The 25269-nt window shown below is 38.3% G+C and overlaps 2 protein-coding genes across 2 annotated transcripts; one reads left to right on the forward strand and one right to left on the reverse strand.

Moving 5' to 3' along the window:
- On the forward strand, window positions 1–4036 carry LOC110384336 (protein YIPF6). The gene is made up of 6 exons (XM_021345572.3): window positions 1–159; window positions 590–709; window positions 1349–1427; window positions 1934–2105; window positions 2740–2897; window positions 3641–4036. The coding sequence occupies exons 1-6, from the start codon at window positions 133–135 to the stop codon at window positions 3757–3759; spliced, it is 675 nt and encodes a 224-aa protein (XP_021201247.2). The 5' UTR covers window positions 1–132; the 3' UTR covers window positions 3760–4036.
- Window positions 4028–23854, reverse strand: LOC110384335 (uncharacterized). Its single transcript, XM_021345571.3, has 12 exons — window positions 23363–23854; window positions 12388–12544; window positions 10451–10726; window positions 10241–10358; window positions 9704–10151; window positions 9379–9621; window positions 8801–8995; window positions 8473–8662; window positions 6782–6919; window positions 6199–6385; window positions 5757–5863; window positions 4028–5599 (listed from the first exon to the last, which is right to left on the reverse strand). The coding sequence occupies exons 1-12, from the start codon at window positions 23491–23493 to the stop codon at window positions 5309–5311; spliced, it is 2481 nt and encodes an 826-aa protein (XP_021201246.2). The 5' UTR covers window positions 23494–23854; the 3' UTR covers window positions 4028–5308.
- Window positions 23855–25269: the final 1415 nt, after the last annotated feature.

Below are 25269 nucleotides of genomic sequence, written 5' to 3' on the forward strand. Positions count from 1 at the left end.
AACATTTTTTTACAGTGGCAAGTCTGAAACTCGAAATGTCAGAGAATTTTTCAATGAGTGTTTGATGTGTTGGAGTTTATTTATTTTATCCATATTTTATTGTGTTAGAATTGTGCAGCCTCAAAAACGAACATGACCTCGTTCGACACGAAATACGACGTAAGTTTCTAATCCTTGAAGTATCCACGAAAATGCTTAATCCAGTGGCAAATAATATTTCATTATTTTTTCAAAGTTCCACCCTAAAATTATAATTTGGTAGCAGAAAACGTACTCCTGAGTTTTAGATATAACTTCCAAAATAGTCTTATGAATGTGTTTGATCCTTTCAATCCATTTTATGCCCCAAAATATGTTTACGTGAGTCATAGGCTTTTACTCTAATCATCGTTTTCCAATACGATGTACCTTGATAATGTTGTTTAGTTCACGGTATGTACTATTTTTATCAGTCCTATTAGTTCACAACGTCCTCAAAATAATTAAGTTTTAATGAATTAATTACCCTGATATTGTTTAAGCTGCTATTTGATTACCTTACATCCATTTTTTAAAACTATAAATTCATAATATAGTTTTTGTTATCTAGATGTACCCTGCGGGGGATGTGGGAGTTGTGGAGGGCGAGATGAACATACCCTCAAGAGGCATGCCCTCCGGAGACAGCATGGAATTCAACACTCTGGATGAACCTATCAAAGAAACATTTGTAAGTGTACCCGTTCTAAATCAAACAGTACAAAAATTAGATCCTTTCTATGTATTTTTTTAATATGAGATATTAATAGGCAAATAGACACGAGTACTAATTTTTAAATTAGGTTAAAAGAACGATTAACCTTTCTGGTAATTGCTCCCCCTAGTTTCCAAAATGTCAACATATCACTCGATGTTGAAAATAACACACATAGATCACAAGATAGATCTACACCCATATAAGGATAAATTCTATGTACGGGTATCATGAGCATATATGTAAATTATATTGTTACTGTATAAACTGAGATTCTTAAGAGTGATGGCAGAGAAATTTCAACTTACTGGAATACCGAATACAGTAGATTTTCAGTTAAGTAGCAAGTCAATGATTGCCGTAATGAAGTGGTCCTATTATTTATTGTTAAGATGCACTTCCATTTGTTACGGCAAGTGGCTACTTTATGATCCAAGTTCATTCTTTTTTTTGTTTAGCTTTAACTGTGTTACGAGTTTTCTATGATTGTAATTAGATATAGGTATTCCAATAGAAACTTAGATTTACCACTTCATTATAATTAACCTTGTAGTTTTAATTTATGAATATGTATTTATAAACAAAGTTATTAATTTTATTATTTATAATTTTTAGCTGCGAGATCTGAGAGCAGTTGGGAATAAGTTTTACCATGTACTAATTCCTAGAGAGAAGACTAGTTTATTAAAAGAATGTGAGTTATATTTTTATTATTTTTAGTATTCCTAGTTGTATAGAATACATATTATTAGATTTTATAGTATCATATAGTTATATGCCATGAAAACTAAAAACACATTATGAAAAATGTATTTTATTTTAGTGTTTAGATTGGTATCAAATCAATCGATTACCTTCATTATCTAGTGAGTGTACTTCAGTTTTAACTTTAGATAACAAACAAGCATTACTTTGACAACAATCTTTAAAATTAACACCAATTTGGCTTGTAACAAATCCACTTCAATAGTTAATAAATGGGTCAATTTTTTTTTCAAAATAATAACGAAGACATTGTTGTAAAAGTATAAAAAAAAACACAGCTCTAAAAGTGTTAGTTTAGCTATGTTTTTGTTTGTGGTTCATGTTTCTTCCATTCATATAATATTACACCAGAAATATGTCTTTAATTTTATTGCCCTACCCACATTAGATGAGTACTTTACCATTTACTGATAATGTTTTACCAATGATTTCCAGGGGATCTATGGGGCCCCCTGCTACTATGTACTCTGATGGCCACCATCCTACAAGGCACAGAGGTTGCAGACAACACCAATGACGGTGGCCCAGAGTTTGCCGAAGTATTTGTATTAGTATGGATTGGAGCTGCGGTTGTCACATTAAACTCAAAACTGCTTGGTGGTAACATGTAAGTGTGATTTTGATACTTTAAGGTATTGAAAAGTATATTATTGACATGACTAAAAATCTTGTATTTTTTTATAGTATGTCTAACAATATAATATATAACAATACAATATAGTCTTACAAGTCGTGTCAAAATACATCTTATTCAGCAAGCTAGTGATATGAAAATTGTATTCAGTTACTGTCAGGTTGTGTTCCTAAATCTACAAAAATACTATATATTGCATTGTTTCGATGCTACTATTTTAAGCAAGTGAATTGTAAAAATGACACTAGGCTTACTATTTTTGTAAAAATCTGCATACCATACAAAAAATGATCTTTTTGTGGGAAATCATGAAATCAACCCACTATGGGTGCAGCGGGGTGGGAGTATCAGACTTTTACTGACTTCTCACCGTGTGCTTTCTTTAGCCCTTCATTTACCAAAGCCGCGGTAACTTTTTAACAATCGCAGCCAGCAAGCTGGCCCTGTAGTGTCCGTTGACTGCTCCCTGAAGGATTTAACGTACTCTGGAATAGTTCTCTCCAAATTTTTAGGTCTTTCTGTATAAGAAACCAGGATGGCGGGTAGGGACAGGAATATGTTCATTCTTGTAAATTTTTAATAAACATTATGTTTTCTCGTATTGCAGCTCGTTTTTCCAGTCAGTATGCGTGCTGGGCTACTGCATGTTCCCGGTGGCGCTATCACTGGTGCTCTGCCGCGTCATACTGTTCACTACGCAGACCACGTTCCTCTTCTTCCTCAGGCTGGTCATATCTATGGTCGGCTTCATCTGGGCTACGTTTGGTGAGTTCTTTCGTATAATTTTTTAAAGTGATTTTTTTCGTGTCGCTTTATATTATTGGGCTTCAAATTACTGGGGTCATACTTAAATACTTATGTTTGTTAAATTTAAAGATTATGCATTAAGATTTTAATTTGTTCGATTTTATGTCAAAGACTACATGCGTCAGTGGTTTGCAGCCAACTAATACGCCCATCTTGATAAAAAGTAGTGTATTATAGCCTTCCTCAATAAACGCGTTATTTGACACTTCAAATTTTTTTAATAGGATCAATTGTTTTCTGCACGCGCAAGTGCGTGCAAACAAACAATGTCTTTATAAAATAAGTTTGTATATATGTGGTTGGTAGATTTTATTAGGTTCATAAACTGGGATAAGTTAGAGGCCAAATTAGTAGGGCTATACATAAAATCTAGAATTTATAGATATTTTATGGGAAACATAAAATTAGTTTATGTTTACTGATTATGATTAGGTGGATGGTTTTATGAGTATTGTGTACTAAAATGGATGTAGGTAGGTAATTAACTTATTTTATCCATATTCCATTCCTCACTTTATGTTGTAGTGATAAACGCTATGCTAATAGGTTTCGATTACAATTTAGTAACTCTAACATAGGGACAATCATGTACGTACAGGTTGTCCCAAAACTTAACGATAACAAGACAAGATATTAAGCTATATGTAGTCTGGGAGAAATAAGAGTAAATAGACCTAATGTTTTGTACTATACGGTTCCAGCCGCGACGAAGTTCCTGGGAGACAGCCAGCCTGAAGGCAAGAAGGCGCTGGCAGTGTACCCCATCTGCCTGTTCTACTTCATACTGTCGTGGCTCGTCGTGTCACACAGCAACGTCTAGGCCATAGACAAGCATTTATTGTGATACAGACTCTTTAGTGTAATTGTGAATATACGTTAATTAAGTGCATCACTTTTGACTGTAACTAATGTATTTATTCATAAAAATAAAATACGTCATCGATGTTTAGTTATTTTGGATACACTTACTCGTATGGTATATGGCACAATGTTAACATTCCAGTTTTAGAAACGTTGACTCGAGTCAATCATTCTTTTACTAAGATTGTAGATGACCGTTTTTGTATATATTATCAATTAAAAAACTATTTTCCGTCTCATGAAAGTTTTATTGGAATCCTTATAACATCAATATGTATCTAAAAATACAGGATGATACAAATTCGAGACATTTCAGTGCGTGTTTGCCACGGCCGGGCATGAACATCTAGACTAGTTCAGTATTACAATCTTTATATATAGATCACATTATTTACAACATCGCAGAGATTTACACGTCAGATGATAATAAGGTTAGATACAACAAGAGTATAAGTTAAATTCACATTTAGATTACGGTTTGAATATAGCAAAAGGTGCATAAATACACTTACGTTAATTGATATCTGTTGATATATGCTTCAAAACATTAGCCATACATGTAAAATGCTCATCGTTTCACTATTACATAGCCAAACTTGAAAATGCATCAAAATCACTACGGATCGTGCGCTATTTAAAGTTGTGCGCTAATCTTATTACGTACCTACGTTTAATATAACATTACATAGCCTTACAGACGAATTATCACTAGTCTATCACATAAATAAGTTGTATCACTAAATGGCATGCAACGTTACGCTACACGAGTGAAGTACTTAGTAACATCTATATGGGATTGTATCATGAAACTTTAACATCCAATTATTTTAACATTAATGTCAGGTCTTCAAGAGTATAATTTAGACAAATAATTTATAAATACTATTCAGTCAATTTTACTAAATTATGATCTCAGTGATTAAGCTCAGTTTGATGATTATGTAATTTTGAAACTGAAAAGTGCGTCGTTTTTATTTCCTAAAGTTTAAAGCTGCAGGAACGTTTTAGTATTAAATACTGACTACTCTGTTGTTACATAATCAAGAAGTGCAATTAATACATTTATCACACTTCATATACATTGATATATTTAGATTATTTTCAATACATTTTTGAAATATATTTGGCAAGGACTTTTAGGAAACATTTTGTTCAATATAAAAATTCGACACAATTGATAATAAAATAAAAATATTTTTTCAGCAGCCTCGGCTTTGCTATTTCAGCGACATAAAAAAGTGTTGGAATAAATCATTAAATGATAATGAGAAATTAACAACTACTTATGGAATTAAATAACACGACGCTTAAGTATTACACTGATAAGATAAACGACATCAATGGACTAACACACTACCTACTATCTACCAATGATCAAATTGCAGTATTCATGACTCAATCAAATTATGAAAGACATCTGAAATGTTCTTTCTAGAAGCAAGCTGTCCTTTTTAGAGTACAGTATTTTGTTAGTCTACAGATGTCATAGATAAAGGACAGTTTATGGTTTAACTGGACTCGGACCCGCTGGAGGTTTTATCGGGCGTAAGAGGGGGAGTGTGGCGCGGGGAGGTCTTTGCCGGCATCTGGTAAGACATGTGCATCTGTATGGTGTCTCTGGCCTTTCGCGCGCTTTTGTACGTCAACGAGTTGGCGCGCGGCTTGCGGCGGGAAAAGTGACGTTCCACCCATTTGAGCATGGCCAGTACTGAGTCCGTGGAGGATAGACGACGTTCAGCTGATGTCTTCGTGATTTGGGATGAAGCGATGCGGAATGTAGCTGCCATACCTTTGAGGGCCTGGAATTTGGAAAAATCATAGTTAGATTTGATTCACTACCTCGTTGGTGATTTTCTTAATTTTAATAGAATGCTGATTTCCAGTTCTACCAGTTCAGGACGTATCCGCTGTAATTGTACTTGATGATTTAAAAATGTTTTTATTGACAGTACTCACCAACATGGCGTCTTCATCGGTGACGTCATCACCAGCATAGATAATCCTAATCCTTTCGCTCCAGTCCAAACCGAACGCTGTCCTCAAGATGTAAATGGATGCACGACCTGCAATGGGGAACATTCTCAAATTGAGATAAGGTTTGGCAAATATCCAGAAAACAAGTAAATATGTATGCAGAAGAACGGATTAGTCCTCGTCGTACCACGAGGGGTACCTTCGGCTACTACAAGAAGTAATTTCATTTCCTCCTTGCACCAACGATTGTTATTATGAGCCATCTTTACATTTCCTTCTATCAGTCCAGTAGTTAATATTTTATGCTTTCGTGAATCCTAGAAAGGTCTTGAAAGATGGCACTATTCAATATACACTTTTTCATTGCACTAGAATGGAACCAATTCCTTATAAAATAGTTTATTTCCACGTAGAATCTACGTACCCTTATCCCACTCGACGGGCGGCCTGGCCTCGAGGGCGCAGTGGGCAGGCGCGGGCGTGAAGCCAGCCGCCGTGATCAGCTTGCGGGCTTGCTCCACCAGCGCCGGCCGCTTGTCAGCCGGCGTCTCGCGGTAGTGGAACGTCAGGAGAGCTCCCTTGTTCTCTACCCAGGCTCCGTCTTTGCACACCTGAGAAAATGAGGAATGTTAGGGATTTGATTCGTAGTCCCTTACTTATATAGAATCATCAAGGAGCAGTAGCTAAGTCACAGCCGCACAAAGCCTCGATCGATCATAAGGTTAAGCAAACTTGGCACGTTCAGCCCATGTCACCATCTTGTTAGGTATGCCCCTCAGTGTTGAGGTCAGACAGACAGGTCCATGTAAAATACTGCTTCTCAGCTGCGTATAGTCAGACTCGAAGCCGACCCTAACACAGATGGGAAAAGGCTAGAGAGAGGAGTAATCTCGGATAGGATATAGACATCTTCTTATCGGCTTGTTGAATATTGAACACGTTCTATTTTTAACTATTCATTTGTTTCATGGCATTCAATTAATTTATCCTAGGGGAAAAAGACTCACCTGTTCTTGCAAAGCCTTGAGCAGGTCGACGACTTTGTCCTGCAACTCCATGGGCATGGGATGAACGAACTTGCTGCCGTCTGGGTGCAGGATTTCCAGACCATGGTTACCAGCGTACGTGATGCCTTCAATGCCAACCTGGAGAAAGAGAGTAAGTTGTTTTCGTTAATAATATTCTATGTGGAAAAGGTCAGGCTATGCCAGAACCGACATTGACCCTTGTTTGTATGTATTCGTGGTATTATTATACAATAGACTGTAACTAAGCCGGCAGAAGACCCTACAGATCAACGAATGTCAAGTTTAATGTAGCAAAAAGATATAGCTAACCGCTAACGTCAACATTCCATTGTTTTTCATATGACCAAGGTTTCCGACCAACATACGAACAACAAACAGTTTGTTTTCATTTCACAGCAAACATGCATAATAGGTAAGGTAGGTACACTTGCGTGTTTGAGATAGAATTAAGGTACTAACTTCAGCAAACATGGACAAAAACATGGCCGCCATACAAATATTACGTAACAGCAACACAAATGACACACAAGTACACAGTGGGTTCATAACCCGGTTGTAATAACATTATCAAGGGTGCTAGGTACGTGAACAATATAAATATTTTTGTTTTAAATTGTGATACTGATAGCGGCAGTCAAAGTTCAGTATTGTGGACCTTGTTATTTATTTGCAAGCCAGCCGATAGTTTCAATGAACGTTCACTCTGTGACACTACGGCTGATATAGATGAAACCGTTAAGGTTCAATGCTGAAATTATTGTAAATATAATAATAAAACTTATTTTAATGCCTAAACGTGACCTGACCCAATTTATAACAAATTACGATGGCTTTGGAGCATATTATTGTTTTTTGTCTGAATGAACTTTTGAGAAGGCGTACGTAGGTAATTTATTATACCTACTTATTTATTGTTATCAAGCCGTTTGTTAGAATTGATTCATATGAAACTTTAATCTGAATCAGTAGAAGAAATGCCTCTTGAGATAACAATTTAAATAAATACTAAAACAACGCTTATCGTTTCGAAATATGTACTTCATCATCATCAGCCTATCGCAGTCCACTGCTGGACATAGGCCTCTCCAAGTGCACGCCACTGAGATCGATTTTCGGCTTCTCGCATCCAGCTCCTGCCAGCCGTCTTGCGCAAGTCATCACTCCACCGTGCCTGAGGACGTCCTACACTACGTACGTAAATATGTACTTAACCACCCAGAATGCACAAAATATTTTTTTTATTCGATAACCTTTGGAGCATAAAGAAAAACTGGGTAAATAGGTACCTACTGCGTTGGTAGCGAGCAGTTTATCGTTTCTTACGTCAGTAAATACGAAGTGACCCTAATTTAAGCAATTAAACTGAAATAAGCACAAAAAGTGAATAATTTGAATGCTAACTCTACAAAGACTTAGCAGCAACTAGACTATTATCTGAGTACCATCTAGTAATGAAACTAATCTGTTTCACGCAATTTTCCGTTTAAAGAAAAGTTCTAAAAGTCCTGCTGATGCACGTCAACGATGAAACAGATATTTTTGAAGCTTGCAACACTTAAGGACCTCAACCGCTGATTAGAAAAAGGTTTTAACCAGCAACTAGCGATACATCATATAACTCAAACATCCGAATCGAGAAACAATTTGAATTATTCGAAGTGCGAACTCACCATATTCTTAACGTTGTTGACATTTCTGCCGGAGATGATGGCGATGTAGACATCGGACATATTGGACAGCCTCTGCAGAGTATGCTTGGTCTCCAAGGGTAAGGTTGCCAGGTCAGGGTGAGGCGCGATGGGGGCTAGAGTACCATCGTAGTCAAGTAGTAATGCCAGCTTTTGTGTGTAGCCAATGTACCTGGAGCGCAAAAGAGACTTAATTGAGTAAAAGATTGAAGAACGAAGTCAGGTTATGTGCAGCAGGAAATAATATAACCAGAGCATTGAGGTTCTCTAAAGGTACAAAGCACGGTGGGTGCGTGATCAGAAAACTTACTTAGAAAGATATTCATCGAAGTCATCAATGGTGACAGGCTGCATGGACGTGGCACCAATATCATCAGCCTCCTCTTCCAAAGAGTCCATGGCTTTCAAGAACGCCTTCATCCAGCTATCAACATCATTGAGCTGCTCACGTCTTCTCAAGTGGTTCATACGGACTGTGCGCTCATCTTCCGGCATTATCAGCGCCCTGAAAACGAAATACCAATATATGTTCATTTGTTTCGTAAGTGCCCTCAGTAGCAGTAGCAATAGCTATATACAATGGCGGTTGCGACGCTGTTATGATTCGTTCGACAACCCTGGTGTCAATGACAACGATCACCATTGACCGGAGAGAAATAAACGTTTAATAATAGGTTAATAATCGTCATATATCACATAAGCAACGCAATTGTAATTAAAATTGACGTCATAAAGCTACCCTGAAAACATTTTAATGTAAGCACTGACTCTCTTGAAATATCACAGACTCATTAAATGTGCACCTTCAATAAATGATCCGACCTTTTTTAAAGAATAACAAAAATACGTCTATTAACTCAATCAATAACAATAAGTAGGTATTCGTACCTGTGAATGACTTCAGCAGCATCGTCCAATTCATACGGATTACAGATGAGAGCTTCGTGCATCATTTCTCCAGCACCGGCGAAGGGTGACACGATCAGCACTCCTGGAGGCTTGTTAATCTGACAGGCTACGAACTCCTTAGCGACGAGGTTCATGCCATCTCGCAGAGGTGTAACCAGGGCTACTGCAGCATCGCGGTAGAAGGCAGCTAGTTCATCCTGGCCGACGCATCCGTAAATGTACCTGGAAATTATTTAAGACAGAATAAGAAGTTGATCCTATATACTGGCACTAAAGTAAACGGCATGTTGTTTCAGTAGCTCACCTAATAGGTGACCAGTTTGGAGTAGTAAATCTTCCGTTTATTCTTCCAACCAGCTGATCCATCTCTTCCTTTAAGTCCTGGTATTCCTTGACGTCCGTTCTTGACGGCACCGAGATCTGAAGCAGCATTACTTTCTTGATGTGCTCGGGATACTTTTCCAGTAATCTCTCGAAAGCTTTCAGTCTATGTACTAATCCTTTGGTATAATCCAGTCTATCAACTCCTAATATAATTTGTTGGCTTGTAGAGAGCACTGTCTTTGCGTTTTGAGCCAACTGGACAAATCTGTCGAAGGGTACTCCGATAGGTAACGGTCGGACACAGATGGTGCGACCTCCCAATTCAACTAGCAGATTCTTTCTGTCCACACGACAACCTAAGTTTCTTTGGCAACAATCAATGAAGTTCAGGCAGTAGTCAGTTATGTGGAATCCGACCATGTCACAACCTGAAGAGAAACAAACATTATCGATTAAAATTAAAAAGTTCGATAATATTCTGAAGGAATACATCAATGTTAAACTTTATACAACTTACCAAGAATGCCCTGCAATACTTCATCAGACCATGGGAACAGCCTGAATATGTCCCACGGGGGGAAAGGAATGTGCAAGAAAAACGCAAGCTTGCATTTTATGTCATCTTCCTCAACTCGCTAGAAAAGAAAAAACAAAAGAACGCGTAAGATATTTCGCCTAATAATTTGGAATTGGAAGAACACGATTGAGTAGTTATTACTCAACATACCTGTCTAATCCAGTTAGCAGCTAACATAAGATGGTAATCATGGACCCACACGATCGGTGGAGAGGTCCCATTCTTCCCCTTCTGTTGTTTGAGCAGATGCAGAGCATACACTGTCTTCTCAGCGAACTCCTCGTTGCACTTGATGTATGCCCTCCAGTGGTCAGCGATGAAGGTGGCTCGGTCAGGCATGGAGTGGAAGAGGGGCCAGAAAGTACCGTTGCAGCAGCCATTGTAGTAGCTGTCGAAGAGTTTGGGCTCAGCGTGGATGGGGACTATCTGGAAAAAGATAATAATTGCATGTTAACTTAATGATGAATTTGGAAGTCTCACGTGATTTGAAAGGCGACGATTATCTTCTGGCATAAGCATAACCAGTATAAGGAACAAATAAGTTGTTCTATGACCTAAACAGTAGTCTTGCAGCTTTGGCCGTATTTTTGGAAAACATTTCTTACCTCATGAACCTACTGATAATGGTAAATCAATTGTTTTAATACCGTATCAAGCTGCCATAACACCTTTCATTGTATAAGGATAATTATTAAACACTAAGTACATATTTATATTTACATCATTCTCTACCATAAGCCTTTAACAATATATTTACGCAAAGCAATAAAACATGAAGTAGTCAGCTCATTCGATATACGCGGTCACATTCATCTTTTATCAGATAAGATGTGTGATTGGAAAATAACTAGGCGACTAACTTCCTGAAATTTTCCTTTAGTTTACAGGAAATAACCATTGATTGCGAATAATAATACTTAGCAACACTGATTGCTTAGTAACACATGAAACAAGTATCAATATAGCTTTGCTAGTTAGGTATGTTAATTGCGCTACGTACGTTGGAAACTGCATCATGTTAATGATGCCTTGAAATAAAGGTTTTTATTGTAAACACAAATGACTTTACTACATATACATATAGGACTATGAAGTCCTGTTTATAATGAAACTAAAAAATCACGTTGTGGTCTACTGTTTACAAATGCGACTGACCATGAGATAAGACAATGTGTTTTAACTTTCCACGCGGAATTTTTCAGTGGAGTTGTATTACATTATTTGTCCCTGGCAATGGTATCATTTGTGGATTTTCAGCCAAACGCGTAAATATAATTATTTTTGGTTTGTTTAAACTTATGTAGAATCATGGGTGATGTCATGGTTTTATGTATAAAGTAATATCTAATGCTGTGACCATCTATGAAGTATAGTATAGTGCTGAGCAAATTGGCGAATTATTTGCACAATGAACACGGCCACGCGAGGTGCAAGGCCGAAGTTATTCACTTGTGTTAGCAAACAGTTTTACTGAAGTTTACAAAATGTTTATTTGTTCGCTTATTTTTAATACTCAATGCGTATTTATAGGAACTGTTATTAACTATTCCAGGTAGGTACATACTAATGTAGGATCTTTTATTTAGCAGTTTAATTTTACGTAGCATTACTTGTATCCAAGCCTGACTTTTACATGAATGTTACATGACTGCCTAAATCGCTTATCAAAGATTCAAAGCTGATATAATCCCAAATTTTCCAAATGAAAACGAAAAGCTTTCTAATGCTAACCATATTTCATAAACGAAAATCTCTCCTACATGTAAATGACATAATCTTAAGAAGAAGAGACCAGTAAAGTTAATGAAGCTCAAAGATTAATGGTGCATTCCAACATTGTTGCCTGTCGTTGCTCTGTGTCATTCAGAACGGTTCAAGGTGTCACATTATCAAGTCACATTGTCTGGATTTCGATGTTTTGACACTAGTAGGAAATTGCTTAGAATGCTCGGAAACTATTGACTTTTTGCTGCATGTTTTTTGTATTGACAAATATTGCATTTGGTCAGACAACCGACAATTATCTGGCACTACCTACTTATTTATTGAATTAAATTCTCTTTTCGTGTCCCAAGGTCTTAATTTACCTTCTCTGATAGCAAGCCAGCGGTTGGGGTCTTGTCGTTGGGGTCTGACTCCGGGATCTTCTCGTTGGGGTCGTCCAGATGTATGCCTGGCCATCCCACCCAGATGCCGCCTCCACGAATCACCACTGGAGCTACTGCTGTCACCAACCCACCAGCACTGAGGAGGAAGAACAATTTATGAGGAATTGCTTCAACGATACATTACAAGGGAAACACTTCCTTATTCAGGTATATTTAGGGTTGATATTGAATATGGAGATGGTTGTTCAGACAAAAGTCGCATGCAGCAGGTGCAAGATGTAGGTAGACCTTGGCTTTAGACCGGTTCTTTTAGAAATCGGAAATCAGGGGGAGAACTACGTTCAACAGTGGACGTCCTATGCCTGAGATAATGATGAAGATAGATTTACTGTTTTTAGACGTCCTTTGCTGTGCCTGTGTATTTGGTAACGTTTATTTATAACAATTTTTTAGGAGATGGTATAATTTGATGATACATTTCATTTTAAGGTCTTTAAGTAAACCTGTCAAAACTGAAATGTGATGTGTAAAAACTGAAATGTGATTAATGATACGTATGATGTAAGTCATTGGATAGTTTACTCGCACGGAAATCTACATCCCTGGTGCCCCTCTAGCAATTGTCAACGAAGTCAATCAACTGTATCACCCGACTAGACTCGCCACGTGTCATACAATTTGTTCCATTCGACTGTAAAAAATGTCACGTTTTCCTACACCCGGGGCCAAAGAATCCGGGTCAGCTACTCAGAATAATGTAAATATCTTCCATTTTTTGGGTGTTGTAAGGTGCGCCTTGTGTAGTTTTGACAAGCTGTTCAATATTCTTTGATGTTTGATGTTTGAATTGCACTTCAACTGGTACTTAAGTCTTTGGTGCTTCACAACCAATGTGGTTGCTAAGTTAGTTATTAATATACAGTTATATCATTATAGGAAATGTTATTATGTACATAACTTGCTCAAATAAGTTTTTTTTTATATTAAAGTATATTTACGATTGTTACAAAAAGTTATCAAGGCTTTAGGTTCAAAAAAAGTGTACCTAAGACATTTGGAACTGACCCCGATTTTTTGCACTCACATGTATAGTAAATATTGCTTGGTGGTCTTGGAAAGATTACCTACAGCAGATATCAAATCATTGTTGTTATTGGTTATCATGTTTAATTAACTTGTGTAGTAACCCGTTTTATTAAAGAATCACTTTTTCATTGTTACATAAGATATCTCTTTTTTTTTTGTGTATTATTTTAATAATTTTAAAAACATAAAGGTATCGACGATAAGTGAAGTTTGTAATATTCATGATAACTGATTTTAGTATTGTTTATTTAATTATAAAGATTCAAGACTTGGTACCAATAATGTTGTGGTTGAATCCAGTATGTTCACAATTTTGAGCCGCTTTGCATCTGTCTCACAATTCAAAACCTATGTCTACATACTGACAAGCTTACAAGAAAAGTAAGACTTACGATTATAATAATAAGTATCATTTTACGAAATGGTGTAAAAAGAGATAGTTATTAGGAACCCTTCCCTAATACGTTTTGGCACATATAATTTACGAACCCGCTTGACCTACATGATTTCTTAATCCCGATAACCAGACAAACAAAACAATTTTAATTAAAAGCGTAATAAACTAGAAATATTAACAGGCATTGCGTGTGATTTCCCAGTAAGTATAATTCACTGAATCATTATTATGATAATTATAGGTAAACGACCGAAGACCTCGTAATTTTTACCAAAATATGAACCTGGTTATTACTGAAAATATTTGTTTTCATACTTATTTCACTAGTTTCTTTGTAATTGTACTTACGAGTCTTCATCGAAGTTTCTATTAAATAATAATGGCTAATTATAATAATGATTCTTGTTTTATTTGTTATATATTTCCATTTGTTTATAGTTAGTAGGGGAACTTTATTTTATAATAGACGAAAATAAAATAAGCGAACATAAAAAAGTGAACTGTCAAAGGCCATCTTTCGTAGTAGCCATTAAGAGCCCTGCCTCACTGAGACGCCATGGCGACGTCGCCAGCGGCGCAAGCCTGGCTACTTTTGGCATCCAAAGCGAATCCGAGTGGCCATGGCGTCTCGGCAGTCAATTGTTTACGTCGTCGCTGAAGAAATCGTACGCTGACTGGCGACCACACTGGCGACTGAGTGAGGGAGGTGCACTTTACCGCGTACATTATAGTGGCAACCGTGGCAACGTCGCCAAGCTGCCAGAGTAGCCAGAAGCCACGTAGCGAAATGTAGCTCGTGGCCACGCTTAAAATTTGGAGACGTTGCCAAACCGTCGCCAAGTGAGTTAGGTTTCATACATTTCAATACTAACTGCTTGGATACGTAGCCGGCGACGTCGTAATTGGCGTCCTAGTGAGGCAGGGCTCTAAACGTAGTCACTACGCAGTTTACTACGCAGTTGCTACGATGCTACGCCGATTTTCAAATCTTGAAATGCATAGACGTAGAATAAAAACGTAGTATTTTTTTAAGAGACCATACTTTTTTCACCGCTTGCCGTATTTTGTGCTACGTTTAATTTCTGAGATTATCGGACGAGGTTTATACTTACCTACGTTGTGTTCAAACATTTTTTAGCTTGTTGCATCAATTATTTCTCTATACATTTTTGTAATTCGTGTTAATTTAATGGCAATTTTCATTTCCTTAATGCCTATGTGCTAATTGACTGTCGACTGTTTGTATGCGAATATAACAGTATGTACTTTACGTACCTATTGTTTATCAATTCTTCAGCGAAAATAGAATGGCATTTAACCAATAAATTAAATTATTGAATCTTACATGTTTAGTTAATATTACCTACGTATATGCCAGCAAACGATATGTAGGTTATCAAAACCATATGTCTTAGTTTAATTTTAACTTTGACTGGCAGAAGGATCGTGACTGCTACTATCTAGAGACCTAATTAACATATCTACTATATATTAGTTTACTTATAATAGAAATGAGGATACCTAAATGACTAAAACATCCGCAAAATTATTGCTTGTTATCAATTTAACCGAAAAATATTGTTTGTGCCTGGCTAGCTGGGTAATTATAACCTCTTTTAGAGAAATTATCAATATTATTATCCCGACTAAATGCCACTCATGCTTTTTTTGGAGTACCTAGTTTGTCTATCTTTACCTAAGATTTAGGTATATATGTTGTCAAAGATTTTAAAAAATAAGTCCTGGCAATTATAATGTACCAACATGTATGTTCTAATGTTCTAATTATGCATTGTGTCGTGTCAAACGAGTCTGAAGCGCAACAGTATCTATTGCATGGCCCCAATAATATACAATAAGTTACCAAATGCCTGGAAAGACTTAAGCACACCACTGTTTAAGAGAAAGTTACGCCAATTTTTAAATAGCAGCGTTTTACCTGAAATAAAACGCATATTAAATACTTACCTTATTTGAAGCTTACTAGTTTGAGATAGGCACCTACGTGTTTTCCGCTTTTATCTCCGTCCTTTTCTACCCCATATCTTGCATCTCTCTCGCACATCGACCAGTTTCACTCCCCACCAGGCAGGAGGCGACGAGTGTTCTCGGCGGCCACAGTTCGTCATTGAGTCGAAAACACCAGGCAGAAATTAAAATGTAAGCTTCAAATAAGGTAAGTATTTAATATGCGTTTTATTTCAGGTAAAACGCTGCTATTAAATTCTTGACCGTTATTTGAAGCTTACTAGTTTGAGACGTGTTTGTTATCGCCTGGTGGAAGTGGACGCCAATGTGAGCAAAAGCACAATGAAATTGTGTATGTAGATAGGTACTTAGGTACACGAGTAATCACATGTAAGTATGTGTATTGCGTCCTGGAATATAGGTATATTAGTAATAAAAGTTAACTGGTACTGGTACTCAGCTACATCCTGTTAGACTGGAAGCCGACCCCAACATAGTTGGGAAAGGGGCTCGGAGGATGAGTAATAAAAATTAAAAGAGAGATGCAAGAACAAAAGCAAAATTGATTTCATTTTCTAATAGTAATTAACAAAAATATTGCGATACTTCTTAATAACAATAGTAACAAAAATATAGACATTAATCAGCTGGATTAATTAAATAATCGAGATAACTTGCTACTTCTATTTAGTGGGTATCTTTCTCTTCTGTAAAAATGGGCAAATGTATTGCCTGATCGCCAATTACCCTTGGCTAATATATCGTCCAAAGGTATATTGTCAACACAGATTTTGACGCTACCGCCGAGTGGAAGCTTCCTGGGGTTGTAGTTATTCCTGCCTCTTTTAACAAAGTCTTAATCCACCCGCAATCATCGTTCGGGTGCCTGCCTTTGGTTGGCCTCTAACGGATATAAATAAATTTAAGGAATTAGCCGATGTCCGTCTATCTTCTAACAAGGCTTTAGTCTTTCTGACCCAATACACTGGACTTAGATTTATATTTTCCTGATTATCCATCAAACAACAACCCGACTGCCTATGACTAGAACTGTCGGTCTTAGAGCCAAAGACTGGCCATAAGATTAAATTATCTTTGTTGTTTTTGAAATGTTCTGGGTCTATTGCAAGCAAGGAAAGATCATGGACTCGCCTTTCCGAAACAAGCTAGCAAAAGAAAGAGCAGCAGTGTGCCTGGAAGTTGCAAATGGATTATTCTCGTCTACGTTTACTGCACTTAAGTAGGTTACCAATTGGTCAATATTCCAGATGGACGGCTTCCCGGGGAACAGGTTTGCTCAGCGCTATTGATTTTAAAATGTGTCCGACTAGAACGTGTGAACCTAGCTCTCCAGTGGTTTCTGCATTGCATAGTGTAGCTATAACTGACTTGTGTAATAAAATAGTATTGTATGCTAGTTTATTTACTATGTGTAAGTCCGCAAAAAATTGGGTAAGTATAGGTCCAAATAGGGATTCAAGGATTCATAGGATCCAATTTCATACTTTTCGCCCCAATTTAACCATCGACTCCAAGCTGATTGATAAGTCTTGCGTGTGGATTGAAGAAGACTTCAGTCGGAGAGACTCCTTGTCCCTCCCCCCCCCTCCCCATTTCCTTGACCTTGGCAGGGGGTATCCCCGTTGCTGTGTCTATCGGTTTCTGCTCGAGGTTCATCAGTGTGTAGGGTACTGCTAATGATCGGGACTTCAAATCTGCTCGCCAAAATACCTGGTGCCACCGAAGGAACTACTATGAGATTAACTCCCGTTCCTGAATTGAGATGACTGAGGACCTACGGTATAAGGTAAGGTGGCGGTAATACCCATGCTAGCGGGTAAGTCCAAACTTGAGAAAAAGGGCATCGTGGAACCCCGCTTTCGGGTCCTTCAGATCTAGGGGCACGTAGTACACAACTATGTATCCCTGGGCTCGCTTCGAGGCAAATAGGTCCACTGCTGATACAAGATGCCCCTCCGGTGGAGGTTTGTGTCGGGAGAGATGGTCTGCATGACTGTTGAATAGGGCTGATATATGATTCACGACGTGATAGATTTGATACAGCTCGAGATAACTGAATACTTTGTACGTCAAGTTCGGTAGGCTTCTTGATCGGGTGCCACCTTGATTTCTTAGATATGACACTACAGTCCCATTTTTGCATTGAAAAATGGCTGTTGATCTCCTTAGCAACTCGCCGTGATTATCCAGTTAATACTGCAAGCATCTCTTTCAGATCGCAGTGAAAGCCTTTTTCTCTCTTGTTCCATGAACCCATTACGGGAGTTCCGTTCAGTTGTGCCCCCATCCTACATCGGAGGCGTCCGTGGTTATAAGGTGACAGGGAAGTGGCGTATGAATATCCAAGGTTTGGTGGCAGCTGACCAGCCACCACTTTAGATCTGCTAAGGCATCTGCTGGTAGGTTCAACATTGCTATACTCCATTCACCGAGCCGTGAGCCCACAATGTAACCAAAGAATGACACTTTTCAAAATGGTGGGTATAACCCGACCGATGACAAAAACGTCACATTTTTTGTAAAATGTTCTTAGTATCTGTGGTCTTCAATTAAGAAGGGTTCTATGTATGACAGTCAAGACTTCTAGGTTCCTTTTACATGTAAACGATTTACTACATATTTAATTAAAATTAAGAAAACAATTTACGGCATTTATTATATTTGATTTCAAATAAGTTTGAAAAGATTGCATAAGTTCCACAGACATCGTTCTAAAATATAATTTCTAATGTTGTCAGTATATTACTTTCGTAGTTATTTTTTTATAAAATATGATCATTACTTCAATCGTGACTTATAAGAACCCTTTTTATGGTTTGTTCACCGTTTGGCTCACGGTTCCATGAATAAGGTAGGTATAGATTGCTGTTCAACACTGCATTGAGGAAAATGAGGAGAGCCCGGTAATGCAGTCTGCTGTATGGGACAACAAAAACTTGCGAAGTTTGAAAGTCCTATCAAGCTATGCAGGTCTTCTAAGTTTGTCGTGCTGTTTGTCACGTAGTGCGTTTTGTCATTATCTTGTTGATAATGCTTGCGATTTATTCACTTGCTATCCAAAACGTGGTGCAAATGATCCCAAAGTAGGCGAATATATCTTGGTGAGCCACAAGAAAATCGAGATACACAATTATAAGTAACCCTTGAGTTTTCAAAGTTTGAGCCACCCAATTGGTCACTGTGGCGAAGGTCTTGGGTGCCGTGCTTAAGCCAAATGGTAGGCACGTAATCTGAAGCAGTCTTCTTCTGTATACTAGTCGAAGAACATGTCTGTGACCTTCGGCTACCGGAAGGTAGAAGTAAGCCTGGGCGAGATCCACTTGCACAGCCATTCGTCTTTCTGAAGAAACTCTAGCACCCGAAAAATATTTATTAAACTGAAGGGTTCCGTAATTATGAACTTGTTGAGAACCTTGAGATTGAGTATTGGACGGTTCTTTCCGTCGCCTTTCGGGCACAAGAAACATATTGGAAAGAAAGCTGGCAGAATTTGCAGCTATCAATAGAACTTTTTGTTTTATCATTTGGGATATGACGACATCCATCTCTTTGGACTCTCTGGTCAAATCTGGCATTATCTATCAAAGGTGGCTTTTGGCCAATGGTATCCGATACCCAGTTATTATTTTTGACAAGAAAGGCGGAGCTCCCATTTCTTTCCATTGGTCTTGATATAATGTTAGGCAACCCGCCTCGAAAGTCATAACTTACGTGCCTTGTTGGACGCATCAAAGTCCGCCTGCGGTCCTGGACGCTTTGTTTCGTCTGTTGGACATGGTTCCTATTGTAATTTACTCGTGATGTCCTAAGGGAGCCTTTAGAGTTTTGCGTCACACGCCATTCAGCGTGAGTGTGATTACCATTTCCCTTCGAGGGAAGGTTATAATGGCGACTCTTCGAAAGTCGATCCAAATAGCCACCCTGCGAGGGTAGATTGCAATGATGGTACGACCCGCAACATGCATGATTGGTACCCTGCGAGGGTCCGTGATAATGAGCCGACCCTGCGGGGTGGCTAGTATACTACTGGTCCCTGCTTTGTAATGATGCTGCGACTCGCAAAATGCAAGATTGGTACCCTGCGCGGGTCCGTGATAATGAAACGACCCCTGTGGGGGGTGGCTAGTATACTTACTGGTCCCCACTTTGTAATGATGCTGCGTCTCGCAACATGCAAGATTGGTACCCTGCGCGGGTCCGTGAAAATGAGCCAACCCCTGCGGGGGGTGGCTAACATACTTACTGGCAGTCCTAGGCGGAGCGTACCAAGTCTTTCAAGGCCGAAAAGCATCACACGCCGGGATAATGAGCCGACCCCTACGGGGGGTGGCTAACAGACTTACTGGCAGTCCGAGGGGAGCGTACCAAGTCTTTCAAGGCCGAAAAGCATCACACGCCGAGATAATGAGCCGACCCCTACGAGGGGTGGCTAACAGACTTACTGGCAGTCCGAGGGGAGCGTACCAAGTCTTTCAAGGCCGAAAACCATCACACGTCGTGATAATGAGCCGACCCCCATGGGGGGTGGCTAACAGACTTACTGGCAGTCCGAGGGGAGCGTACCAAGTCTTTCAAGGCCGAAAAGCTTTCTTGACACTATCAGCCCTCTTCAAGTGCGGTAGTGATCAGTCCGAACTAAGGAGATGCTGGTTGGACCGCACCTCACACCATTCTTTTTTGTCAAACCGTTGAACGCCTTGCAGGATTGAACTAGGGCCACAGGTGCCTTAGGAACTTCGGGCTTGCTTTCTTTTCCATAGTCACGTGCACGGGCTGTGGTAGCTTTATTATTTACCGCATCTGTATTTGCTTTATAAGTCACTCATTCTGAAAACAAATTACTGAAAAAAAAAAGTACACGGAAGACACTCGTGACAAAAAAGGGGTAGATGTACAAAATATTAACACTTGATTTCGCAAAATCGAATATCGAACGGTAAAACCGTTAACAAATTGTATAAAATATTATAAACTCACCTGTGTTCTGCGAGAGAACTGAGTTTATTTTTCAACGAAATACTACAGCGGTTGGTTAGACCAACCTTCTCGGGCGGAAAACAAGACGCCAATGACGAACTGTGGCCGCCGAGAACACTCGTCGCCTCCTGCCTGGTGGGGAGTGAAACTGGTCGATGTGCGAGAGAGATGCAAGATATGGGGTAGAAAAGGACGGAGATAAAAGCGGAAAACACGTAGGTGCCTATCTCAAACTAGTAAGCTTCAAATAACGGTCAAGAATTTAATGATAGAATTTATTATACCATATCAGATTTCTTAGCAGAAAAATTATAATTTATATGTATAAATGTTTAATTGTAAAATTAGTAGTATAATATTGTGATAATAAATAATAGATTAATAGTAGGTAATAATGTTTAAGTAGGTAATAATGTTTAAGTAGGTAATAATGTTTGCATGCCGAATGGTAAAATATGGCTGAACCTTATAATTATAAGAACTTTTGTATACCCATATTTGCAAAATAAAAATATTCTATTCTATTCTGTTCTATTCTATTCTAAATTAACAATTTTGTAAAAAAGTTTTTTATTTACAGCTTTTCAGTGATACGAATAGTTGTCACTATCCATATAAGTGGGAAGTTCTCATCAATACAAAGAATATAAGTCCAAATACGAGGTATTTTACATATTCAGTTGTCGAGTTCCCTCGACTTTCTCTGGTCTCCATCATCAGGTCAGCTCCAAACCTTCACTGTTGCAAAGGTCTTGTCAATACAAATAATTTAAGCCCAAACACGAGGTAGTTTACATATTCAGTTGTCGAGTTCCTTCGGGCCTCTCTGGTCTCCATCATCAGGTCAGCTCCAAATCTTCACTGTTGAATAGTGCTTTTAGGCGTACTACTGAGTGTCGAGTTTTTACCCTATGTATGCCTACAACTTTCGAAGGTTGCCCTCGATTTCTCAGGGTTTCCATCATCAGATCCTGACCTGATGACTATGGGACCAACTGGCAGCTATTCCAAGTCGAACAAAAAAAGAATCACGTAAATCGGTCTATAAACCTCGGAGTAATCGATGTACATACATAGAAAAAAAAAAAAAGCATACCGGCCGAATTGAGAACCTCCTCCTTTTTGGGAAGTCGGTTAAAGAACTGTCTAAGGTTGTAGTAAAGATTAACACTAACTATGAATATAAGTATCTATTCAATGACCTTTGTTATCTTGGCCAATGGCCATAGTACCTCCATATAAAGTAAATATATGTACTTATATGACGTTAGCTAATCAACCTGTGTCATTTGTAACAAAAACAAACCACACTAACTTTATCTATCAACTATTAACGACTGCATCACTAATATATCTATTAATGAATTAATTTATTAATTAAACTAACCATTTTCCTTATTTATATAAGAAGCTAGATCATAGTAAATCATGTTACAATTAACCTAAATTCTTCGATTAAAGACGCGTATTTGAGTTATGTTACCGATAAACTTAAATCACCCGAGGATTTTATGTTATCTGTGTTTTTATGTCAAATTAAAACTGTTTTGTTTACGCCAGTAGCTGTTTACATATAGGTACGAGTATGTGCGTTCCAAAAATAATTCCAATGGAATAATTAAGTAGCAAAAACTCTATGATTACGTATCAAAGGGCAATCTTTATTTTGCGTGATAATATGAATCAAAACAAACAATGATGAAACATCGCACTAGAGACGTAGTGAATCAATTAACGGTAAAGTGCTACATGAATGACCTTGAGAATAAACATTCAAGTCCAAGGCCTCCATGTTTTACATTTAACAATCACACAATAGGTACCATATACCATGCATAATGTATGACAACATGCACAACTACAATAGTAAAGTACCCCACAAAGGCTTCTCCGCATCATTAAACATTTATACAAATCGGTTAAACCCAATTCACCTTTTTAATTAACCAGTGTAACTTGTATCATGTTATGAAAATCTTCCGACAACAGCTGACGGTATCGCGGCGTATATAAAATGCCGGCTTTCGAGTTTACAAACGAGATCATGCAGTATTAAACAAAATTCCTAACGGTCACCACGGTAAGTCATACGAGAATATACATATTATGATATGGTTGAGTCAGGAAATGCAGTTTAAAATCGAACATTTCGTGGAAGCTTCGGGAAGCTTCCACGAAATGTTCGATGTTCTGCCGGACGATTCCCGAATCGTGCCGATCTTTCGCGCAACACCGGCAGTTCTAGTAACACTGTCATTAGCATACCAATTGATAGTACACACAACAATATCGCCACTGTATTCTAAAACAAAGTATGTTTTAGTTAAAATATCCATAAACGAATTTAATTACAGTTTATTTATAGTTATTTCACTAATAATATCCGCTTGAACGCACTTTAACTGCGACACATAAATCGGATTTAGCGATATTTCTCAATGAAATCATGGCTGTGGCACAGGACTGTTTTGGCAAATAGGCAGATGTATAAAATGTGCACAGTACCTGGCTTTCCTCTCCAGATCGCCAGTCTTGTCATTTCTCTTGAGGATGAAGGGCAACCTGTTCGACACAACGATCATGCTTCCCTTGCTGTTGCACGCGGATCGACTGGCACTGCTGTCCGTTCCACTCATGTTTTTGCTTTCTTTGCGAACGTTCCTATTCACGGCCAATCACAACGTCGACTGCACGCATGCGCGACCCAAACGGAGGGGTTTTTGAATCAAAATATTTATTCAGCACTGTTTTGGTATTGTTTTTGTCATCGCAAGTAACTCGATTGTGTGAGATTCCCGCGCTGTTGTTCAGAATGTCTAAATTGACATCATGGACGGAGATCGAAGGCGTACTGTTTCTTTTGTGTGCGTCGGGTGCCTTTATAGACTATGCGAGACGCGTCGCAGAAGGGCGAAGTTCCTGCGTGCGTCTGTACGGCGGCGGCGGACAACTGCGGAGTCGATCCAAAGGGGTTATCACTCTTCTGACCCCTCCTCGAGAATTGTCTTGCATCTTAACCCACTGAAAATGCCAATTCGGTGTTTATATTGATTGAATAAAATTGAGGCTTCACTAGTTTAACAGAATTGTGATAATTATATCAGTGTTTTTTTATTGTTTTGCAGAAAAATTTTTGAGCAATTCTGGTAAAAAACGTGTTTTTCTTGTTAATCACATTCTGCAAATGTTTTTATCGAGTGCGTGTTTATCCTCTGATAATAACTCAGACAATAAGGTATGCAGAATTTCATCTTGAACCAGATAGCCTGTCAGTCAATATAAGTTTTATGTCCGTTATTAATACGAAAGACAAATGGAGTTATTAATCTGCGTGCGTTGTAAATTAATTAAATGAAATAGTTAATGATAGTGAATGAACAGGACGAAGAAGCGTCTCTGTAGGTTCATGAACACCAGTTAACGATCAAGTCATTGTTATAAAAGCCTTGGAACGGGTATTTACACTTACAAACAGGATAATTTTGTGCACAATTTCCCCACCGTATCGGTGTTGAAATGCTAAAAATTAAAATCTCATTGTATGAACCTTGGTTCTATGTAAACTGTCTCAAATGATTTCTGTGACTGTCACAGTCAACAAGCATGAGTTCACCGAATTTGATTATTTATCGAACGTAAATAATGTGTGTTTAATCTATTGGCAATGCGCCCGATATGGTGGCGGGCGTTTGTGACATTGATAAAACTTTTCAGTAAAATTTGGTTTTACTGCGGGCGGGAATAGTTTTTCCGCGTTTCCATATCGTGATGCGTGCGTGTCGCGTGCGTGGCGGGCACGGGCGCGTCGCATGCGCCGGTGACTCCCGCGCATGAGCCCTGACGCTGCGAGTCAGTATGACTCCTCGCCGTGGCCTCTATGGTATGCTTGCAGCATGCTGCTCTGATGACGTAGTGACGTATGCTTTTGTTTACATGTGACGTACCGTGTTTAACGACGTTGGCAGTTTGGCACACATTGGGAAACGTAAAATTTTATTGGATCATGAATGACTGTGGTATCGTTGTTCGTTCGATGACTTTCATGTTAGAAGAATTTTCCATGTTTTATAATAAGATACTTTCCCTGGATAAGATGAAGTTATAAGAACAATTTCAAGAATGAACTTTTGATAGCTATTGAAAATAACGAACTTTCCACATTTTTTCAAGATGCCTTTCTTTGATTTTGTGAAGAACAAAGACATTAAATACTCCCTTTGAAAATTAATATTGCTCCTACCGAAAAAAAACCTATGAATCACACTAATAGATTTAGTAATAATCATTATTACACGTGTCGTTCCACACAAGTAATTACTAGGACCACTAAAGGCCATTAAACGTGAGTCTCAAGTAAATGACATGTTACTTAACAATGTTGTAATAGGTGCCTCTAACCTACTTCTGTTTAT

This window comes from Helicoverpa armigera, chromosome 13 (genome assembly GCF_030705265.1).
Source record: "Helicoverpa armigera isolate CAAS_96S chromosome 13, ASM3070526v1, whole genome shotgun sequence".
NCBI classification, from domain to species: domain Eukaryota; kingdom Metazoa; phylum Arthropoda; class Insecta; order Lepidoptera; family Noctuidae; genus Helicoverpa; species Helicoverpa armigera.